We start from the raw sequence: 9238 nt of genomic DNA, 5'->3' as shown, positions 1-9238 counted from the left end.
CACAAACACACACACAGTGTAACCGTGTTGCAGCCGAACTCGCAGCACAAACACACACACAGTGTAACCGTGTTGCAGCCGAACTCGCAGCACAAACACGCACAGTGTAACCGTGTTGCAGCCGAACTCACAGCACAAACACACACAGTGTAACCGTGTTGCAGCCGAACTCACAGCACAAACACACACAGTGTAACCGTGTTGCAGCCGAACTCACAGCACAAACACACACAGTGTAACCGTGTTGCAGCCGAACTCACAGCACAAACACACACAGTGTAACCGTGTTGCAGCCGAACTCGCAGCACAAACACACACACAGTGTAACCGTGTTGCAGCCGAACTCGCAGCACAAACACACACACAGTGTAACCGTGTTGCAGCCGAACTCGCAGCACAAACACACACACAGTGTAACCGTGTTGCAGCCGAACTCGCAGCACAAACACACACACAGTGTAACCGTGTTGCAGCCGAACTCACAGCACAAACACACACACAGTGTAACCGTGTTGCAGCCGAACTCACAGCACAAACACACACAGTGTAACCGTGTTGCAGCCGAACTCGCAGCACAAACACACACAGTGTAACCGTGTTGCAGCCGAACTCGCAGCACAAACACACACAGTGTAACCGTGTTGCAGCCGAACTCGCAGCACAAACACACACACAGTGTAACCGTGTTGCAGCCGAACTCGCAGCACAAACACACACACAGTGTAACCGTGTTGCAGCCGAACTCGCAGCACAAACACACACACAGTGTAACCGTGTTGCAGCCGAACTCGCAGCACAAACACACACACAGTGTAACCGTGTTGCAGCCGAACTCGCAGCACAAACACACACACAGTGTAACCGTGTTGCAGCCGAACTCGCAGCACAAACACACACAGTGTAACCGTGTTACAGCCGAACTCGCAGCACAAACACACACAGTGTAACCGTGTTACAGCCGAACTCGCAGCACAAACACACACAGTGTAACCGTGTTGCAGCCGAACTCGCAGCACAAACACACACACAGTGTAACCGTGTTGCAGCCGAACTCGCAGCACAAACACACACACAGTGTAACCGTGTTGCAGCCGAACTCGCAGCACAAACACACACAGTGTAACCGTGTTGCAGCCGAACTCGCAGCACAAACACACACAGTGTAACCGTGTTGCAGCCGAACTCGCAGCACAAACACACACAGTGTAACCGTGTTGCAGCCGAACTCGCAGCACAAACACACACACAGTGTAACCGTGTTGCAGCCGAACTCACAGCACAAACACACACACAGTGTAACCGTGTTGCAGCCGAACTCACAGCACAAACACGCACAGTGTAACCGTGTTGCAGCCGAACTCGCAGCACAAACACGCACAGTGTAACCGTGTTGCAGCCGAACTCACAGCACAAACACACACAGTGTAACCGTGTTGCAGCCGAACTCACAGCACAAACACACACAGTGTAACCGTGTTGCAGCCGAACTCACAGCACAAACACACACAGTGTAACCGTGTTGCAGCCGAACTCACAGCACAAACACACACAGTGTAACCGTGTTACAGCCGAACTCGCAGCACAAACACACACAGTGTAACCGTGTTGCAGCCGAACTCACAGCACAAACACACACAGTGTAACCGTGTTACAGCCGAACTCACAGCACAAACACACACAGTATAACCGTGTTGCAGCCGAACTCACAGCACAAACACACACAGTGTAACCGTGTTACAGCCGAACTCACAGTGAAAGAGAGAAGGGCAGGCCTCCCTGCAGCATTACTCTGAGTAACAGCCGCATGGTGTTATGGGAAGTGCGGTTTCTTTGGCCCTGAGCACGTGTTCAGACTCGTGGAGGTGGGGGGGGGGCAGGACTAGTTCCTGCAAGACCCAGAGCAAAGGACAGCTAGGCAGCAGAGAGATGGTGGAGAAGACGGGGACAGGGAGGGACAGGACCTGGACGTCCTGGTTTTGATGCCTGCTGGACAGTGGCTGATAGACGGAGCTGTGGACTACAGGAGAGAGAGAGAGAGAGAGAGAGAGAGAGAGAGAGAGAGAGAGAGAGAGAGCGCACTCTGTGTATGAGAGGATTGGGTCTTGGCCATGCCTTCTATGTTCAACTGGTTCAGTAAGGTGAGTCCTGACGTGTGTATGTGTGTAACTTGGTGGGTGTGTGTGTGTGTGTGTGTGTGACCTACTCCAGATCTGCTCAGCCTTATGGAGCTGTCCGCTTGTGTTTGCCAACGTAGCACCGAGCTGATTTCATCATGGGAGTTGCTGTTAACTAACAGGGCTGAGGAATGTGAGTCAGAATCAGAGCTGGTCACACCAGCGCAGCCCGACACGTCCCCGGGAGAAGCGGGTCCACTCATTCACGCCAAACGACTCTAAACAAACCCCCTCATGTAAGCGAACCGCGGCCTTAAATATAGCATCAAACTGGCATATATATGTGTGTGTGCGGGGAGAAAAGAATGGGTCTGATGGAGCTTGAACCATCTCACGTGAGGCGTCGTAACAGAGTGGAGCGCGGTTTTGAGCGGGATTGGGGCACCGGGCGGGCCAGCACTCACCACTGGACCACAGCTGTCCAGCACATCTGTCTCCTAGGCAACAGGAACACCTGTAGAGCTCACACCTGGAGGGCTGGGATTTGAATACATCGACTGCGATTTGAATGCACAGACCGGGTTTCGAAAGACTTTGACTCTGCAGCGCATGTTTGATTCGTTACTTCTTCCCCAAGGAGAAGCAGGACTGGTCATTGATTAGGACCGGTCTGTATTATAATGGGACAGAGAGACAAGCGTGTTATTTTGACCATGATTATATATGCGTTAGATCATCTGAGTGCCAAGATTAATCTTCTAATTAAGATTAATCTTCCACACAAAACCTGGAATGCGAGTGCTTGGTCAGGATGTTTACAGCGTACAAATATCTGTGATGTCTGCACTATTCATTGTTGTTCCTTGTCACACTGTTTGAGTGAACCCAGCCAATCGGATCACTGCCTCGCTTTGCGAGAAGGCCAATCAAGCGGGTCGCTTGCTCTCTGGGCGGAGCTAAGTAGGTCAGTGAGGTGAGCGGTAGGTTGGGAGAGCTGCGTGGGAACTGCAGTCCTCCCACTATAAACGGGCAGTGTTGTTTGGGCTTCTTCAAACCAGCTCTTACAGGCTGAAGTAGCTGCGGGACGCTTCCGTGTTTTCCTCAGGGAGCTCACGTGACGCCACGTGTGTCACTCACAACCAGCCTGTGGTGGTGTGTGTGACTCCTGGAGCAGGAAAGATCTGACCTATGGAGAGGGAAGGGGTTATGTGGGCGTGTGTGTGTGTGTGTCACACACCCTGAGCTGTGCTCTCCTGTCTAGTAGGGGAAGGGTCTCTTATTAGCTACAAAGCTTTCATTCAGGTGTGTGTGTGTGTGTGTGTGTGTGTGTGTGTGTGTGTGTGTGTGTCACATTGGTGGTAGGTGTAAGTGTAGAATAAAGGCCCAGCAGATGTTAAACTACAGTGTGCTTTAGTACATGTTGCATTCCCTCTGTAGGCAAGACCAGGCAAGACTCAGCTGCCGGGCACACCCATTCACTCTCCCTGGTATTCTCACTCTGTCACTCTCACCGACACTCTCACTCCCCCAACAACCAGGTGTAATCATTCTCTTCTCTCCTGGCCTGTTGGTGTGCTTTTCTGTCTTTTCAGTTTGCCGCTAGCTTTTTATAGTGGACATATGTTTCCAGAGATGCCTGCAGGCTGCTTGTGCCGGAGCCCCGCCCCTGCGAGGCTGCTTGTGCCGGAGCCCCGCCCCTGCTGCTCCCTCCTCTCCTTTGAAAGCACCGCGCTGCTCACGCGCCCCTGAATCTGTCCGGTTTCTGAAACCTGCACCCGCGTGGGCCTCTGCTTCTGTCCCAGTTCCCAAGTCCGTTTCCTGTTCCCAGTTCTCATGACTGTATGGTACACCTCTGTACACACTTGGCCCTGTCGCTGCGCTGCAGAGGATTGGCAGCGGCAGCTCTGGCCGAGATATTGCTCCCTAATGTCACTCAGCGAGCCTGAGATGAGACTCTCTTCGGCGGTCCTCCCATGTTGCTTTGCTTGCGGCGTAGACCGATGCAACATGTCCGCATGGTTGTCGGCCAGGTCCGCCTGTTTCTGGACCGTGTTTTGAACACTCGTCTGAAAAGTCTGGCACGTGCGATCCATCATCCCAAAGGTAAATGGGTTATTAGAGCAGACAGTAGTCTACATTCATCATCCATTGTCCTGAAAATACCTTGTAGGTTAGAGTCAATGCACCGTGTCATTGGGTGATGTAGGCCCATTGTTTGCCCAACCTTAGCCTTCTCTAAGTGGTGAACACAGTGAAGTGTTCTGGGCTCCTTTGTGACACAGATGCGTGTTAAACGTGCCCTGTGGGGCCCCTGCTAGGACTAGCGCTTCATGGTACCACAGTCTACAAGTCGAACCTCGTGCTTCAGTAAGCGAGTTTGGAGTTCAAGGTTCGTTTCTCAGGATGGTTCATTGTGGCAACGGACCGTTGGCTACGCTTCCAGTGGACGGAGGTGACCAGCGATGACCTTTGTTTATGCTATGTTGGGAAATGAAGATGCACATTCAGGTTGTCTGGTGGTTTCAGCATTATAGAAACGCCCATTTAAGGTGTTTAAAAGGTTTCTGACTAAGTCTGTGAGCAAAGCAGATTTCTGTTAGGTGAATGTGGCAGAGCCTGTGTGTCCAAGACCTGTGACGATGGTCGGAGATCTCAGTGGGAGCACCTGCAGGACTCTGTCCCGCAGACAGGACGCCATTCCACACCCACACAGTGGGATTGTAATGGTGTTGGGACCCTGTCACCAGGAAGTGAACGAGGAGGGCTTGGCATGACTTCCTCAAGGACGTGCAGCCGCGCAGGATGTTTTTATTCAAATCCGTGATGATCTGCGGGAAATAACAGGATCATCCTGATGTCTGTTTTTGTAAAGTCACGAGTGGACCGTGACCTGACGGGTCGAAGGTCAGAGTTTCATGCTGAAACTAGGGATTATTAAAGGGTTTGCCTGGAACAGACACCCTCATGCACCAAAGGAAGAGAAGCGTTGAACCTTGAACGGGGCACGGATGAACGTATTCTGGTATTAATCCCAAGATAAAGTAACATTACCGGTAACCGAGCGTCTGCATGTTGGTGTACTCTCACCAACCACTTCCATAGGATCCTGGTGGGACTGACGTAGCAGGGAAGGTGGAGGTTGATCAGGCAGCTGCACCACTCTGGGATAGAGGAGGGCTGACATGTATATTGCAGAAGCTACACGCACACACAGGGTTACATTCTTGTGGTTTACTGTGTTACATACCACTGTTCCTGCTCTTTGTTGGTTTAGCGGTCTAGCGAGTGTTTGGCTTTTGCTTTATTGCGCTGACACACGTAGACGCTAAACTGGGGCACATAGGCAGGGACAAACTTTAATGGTGCAGGTCCAGATCACCGTAGCAGTCACTTAAAGTAGCTTTAATACTGGCCATGGTTCCCAGAGCAAGGTCTTAAAGCTCAGACACCCTCTCTTTTATGCCCACATACACAAATGCTTGCTCACAGGTGCTCTGTGTATCTGTTTCCAATGACTGGTCAGCCTCCCTTCTGACTGTATAGTTCTTCTGCCCCATGACCGTTACCCGTTCTAGATCTTATTGCGTCACTAGACTTTAGTCTCACAAGGCTGGTTATTCATTCATGTCGCGAATTCCCCAAATTGAGAAAAGCTGTAAAATTTCCTTTTATGTGACACACTTGAACAAGCAGGTCTAAAGGTCACAGAAATGCCAGGATGTGCCCAGAGTAGCCAAGAGGATAAACGTTACTGCCAAACACTGATACTTTAGAAAGAAAATGTACGATTGTTCTGTTTCCATAATTCTTGACTACCTTTACCATGACTACCCTTCGGCTGTACTTCAGTATATAACTGTACTGTGTGGATATATGCAGTATACACTTGGGATGCACACTTATTTTATCACGGTGTCCTCCAGTTCCTAGTCAGTCCATGTTTAACGCATCAAGGACACCTTTCAGTTTTGATCATCGCTGTTCCTAAACAATTGTCCTGTAATCATCTGCCGATTTATATAACAAATCATATGGTTGGCTGTCGGTGCCTTTATTCATCTTGACTCCTCCCCCTGCTTCTAGGTACCAGAAATCATCAGCACCCTCCGTCAGGCCAGTAAAAGCTCCGCCCGGCAGGAGGACACACCCGCTGCCAATGCCACTGGTAACGGTCATCACAGCGGTTGCCACGACAGCCCTAATGCGGCGACGGCCTTCGCCAAGAAGTTCGAGGTGCTGTTTTGTGGACGGGTGGCGGTGGCGCACAAGCACGCACCCCCCGCGCTCATCGATGAGTGCATGGAGAAGTTTGGACGGGCGGGCACGGCCGGGGCCCTGGCGGCCGGCATCAGGAGGGCCTTCTCGCTCACGCAGGTCAGACTTCCCGTGCTTGCTTGAGCCGAGAGGTGGGCGATATGAATCAATATCGTAGAGCTGGGCGATATTATCTATTAATTCAAATTTACAGTTAAGGACGATGTGTTTTTATGAAAATCGAATTTCTGAGTTTTAATTTTCACCACCGACGCTGCACTGTGGGCTCTCGTAGTTCATTGAGTTTAGCACCTCCCACCCATCCACCCTCAACACACACACACACATACACACACACACACACACACAAACATGACGGCGGAACTTGTGCCCAAGAAAAGAGCAACTAGCTCCGTGATCTGAAGTTGGTTCGGTTTTGCGGCATCAGATGTAGACCAAACAAGTCCTCGCTGTAAAGTTTGTTTGAAACTGATAGAGGGAGAGAGCGAAGAGTGCTATTGTTCAGTTGCGTTGTGTATAAAGTTTCCCTCCGCGGGATATTTTGGATTAAGCAGTTTCTGCCTCGGTTACCGAACCCGCTTCAATGGATTATACTTTCGCGAGTGACCGTAGCGCGCGGCTCCGCACACCTCGCGCGAACCTGCGTGAACAGCGGAAAACGTCCGAAACGATATGTGGTAGTATAAAGAAACACCCCTCAAAAATAGGGGAAGGAACATTTACCTGACACAAATTTATGTTGCATTGTGTTCCAGGTTTGAAAAGTGCTGGAATTTAGGCTAAAGTGAGGGCAGCCCTGTTCTTAATCAGAATGTAGACAGCGTGACTGTCAGTACGCAACATGCAACAATTGTTAAATTGTATTTGTTTTCCATTTTATTAAAAAGGGCACCAAATTATTTATATCTATTTATTTTTTGAGGGTGTGTTTATTTATTTGAAGTTTGAGGGTGCATTGTGTCAGTGCTTAAACTATGTTGGAGAAAGCCTTCTAAAAGTTACTGGATGTTCTCACTTGTTTACAATAGTTTTTTGCTTGTTTCTGGTTGCACTTTAACCCCAAAGGGGAAATTTAAGTGAAAAATAAATTAAAACTTTTTTTAACCATTATCATCTGTAGTTTTTTAGTAGAGGAAAATAAATCTATTAAAATCGAAAATCGGATTTAAAAAAAATTTATCGAAGATTTTTTTGGGGGACCATATCGTCCAGCTCTACGATATCGCAGTACCTAACCTAACGAGGATTTTAATCTTTAATAAAAACGTTCAGCAGAATTTTACTCGCTGGCTCACTGTCAAATTAAAACACCATCTGATTGGATTTTGGCAAAACGTATAGAGATGGGACCGATCAGATACAATATCGGTATCAGGGCAAATATTGACGTAATTTTACAAATCGGATATCGGGTTAAAGCGGCCGATCCACTTACCGATTCATTTTCTAGTCCGCAGCTTGAGCTGGACAATAAACGTGCCGTGATGTTAACACGAAACGCACCAGTGATCCCGATTCCACAGTTTACCTTGAACCCCCAGCAGCTTCAGTCAGTGAAAATGTCAGAAAAATGTCAGTGATTATAAACTAAAACAGTGATTCTGAACTGGTGGGTTGTGACCCAAAAGTGGTTCGCGGGCACATTCTGGGTGGGTTGCGGACAGCTTGTAAAAAAAATTAATAGTCTACTCTTCTAATTTTGTACTTGTCTTTTTTTCTTGAAAAAAGACAGAGGCACATGCCAGGGTTCCATACTGTGACTAAAATGGTAATATATTTATTTCACTCGCCAGTGGTGACAGGCGATACAGCAGCATTCTTTTTTTTTTTTATGGGTGAGGATTTTTTGTCATTGGAAAAATATCCACCATTTTCTTTTGAGTTTGTATGTTAAAAGTTAATCGATATGCTGTAGCTCCCACTCACATGTTCGTCTCTGCCCATCAAACACGGGAATCCAATCACGTGACTCGCGAAGCAGTGTTGCAGTGTTGAAAATGGCCAAGCAAAATACTGGATTTTTTCACACAGTCTACATCTCTGTCGGACCATTACAGGACATACTCCTTTATAACTGTACATTGTTAAAAGTTCATTATCATCAAAAGTCACTCGTATGCATACTAGAAAACGTACTAGGTAAAGTTTGTTTCACGTTCGCATATTCGGAATTCTTTCTACAATACCTTTCATGTATTTTCATGCACCTCGAATTTTGTTTGCGCGTGCCGCACTTGAGCGCAATGAACAAAGTCATGTTTGCAGGGTTTCCACACCTTTACAAGGTGGAATTAAAGCACTTGTGCTTCACTTTCAATGTCCATTTCAATAATTTCCAGCACGTGAAACCTAATTAAGATAAATATTTATATATTTATGTATGTACTCATAATAATTCAAAATAATTCGCTTTTTCATCACATTATTTAATGGTTATTTATTTTAAAAACGCCCAATCTTAACGTCTTCACGTTCTCTCATGTTTCGTCCTGGAATTATGAGATGCTCGTATTTGTTAACATAATGCAACAGAACTGATCAGTCAGACAGCTAGCCTATTTGTTATGAAACGAAGTAGTTACAATTCCAAGTACTTTAGCCTAAATTCCAGCACTTTTCAAACCTGGAACTTAAAATTAATCAGGTAAATTAATGTTCCTTCCCCTGTTTTTGAGGGGTGTTTCTTTATACTACCACATATCGTTTCGGAGAACACTGCAAAGAATGTGACGTGCCAAATATAATTGCCTCTGCCATTTGTGCAGGTTCGCGCAAGGTGTACTCGCTAAAAGTTTAAGGTTGCATCTTACAACTAAAGTGTTGCCCTCCATGTATGAAGACACTAAAGA

The 9238-nt window shown here is 47.8% G+C and overlaps 1 protein-coding gene across 7 annotated transcripts in view; it reads left to right on the top strand.

Moving 5' to 3' along the window:
* Nucleotides 1–9238, top strand: part of tbc1d1 (TBC1 (tre-2/USP6, BUB2, cdc16) domain family, member 1) — a 64403-nt gene that overhangs the window by 13743 nt on the left and 41422 nt on the right. For 6 of the 7 annotated variants that reach the window (XM_077017228.1, XM_077017220.1, XM_077017243.1 and 3 more), the window contains one exon: nucleotides 6198–6488. In XM_077017228.1, the coding sequence (XP_076873343.1) occupies nucleotides 6198–6488 (291 nt within the window). Of the gene's footprint in view, nucleotides 1–1750; nucleotides 2139–6197; nucleotides 6489–9238 lie in introns of those variants that run through there. The other variant, XM_077017270.1, reaches the window with a different exon arrangement.

Source organism: Brachyhypopomus gauderio, chromosome 1, assembly GCF_052324685.1.
Source record: "Brachyhypopomus gauderio isolate BG-103 chromosome 1, BGAUD_0.2, whole genome shotgun sequence".
Classification (NCBI taxonomy): Eukaryota; Metazoa; Chordata; class Actinopteri; order Gymnotiformes; family Hypopomidae; genus Brachyhypopomus; species Brachyhypopomus gauderio.
Note: the sequence above shows the minus strand (reverse complement) of the source record. Positions and strands in the feature narration are given on the sequence as shown.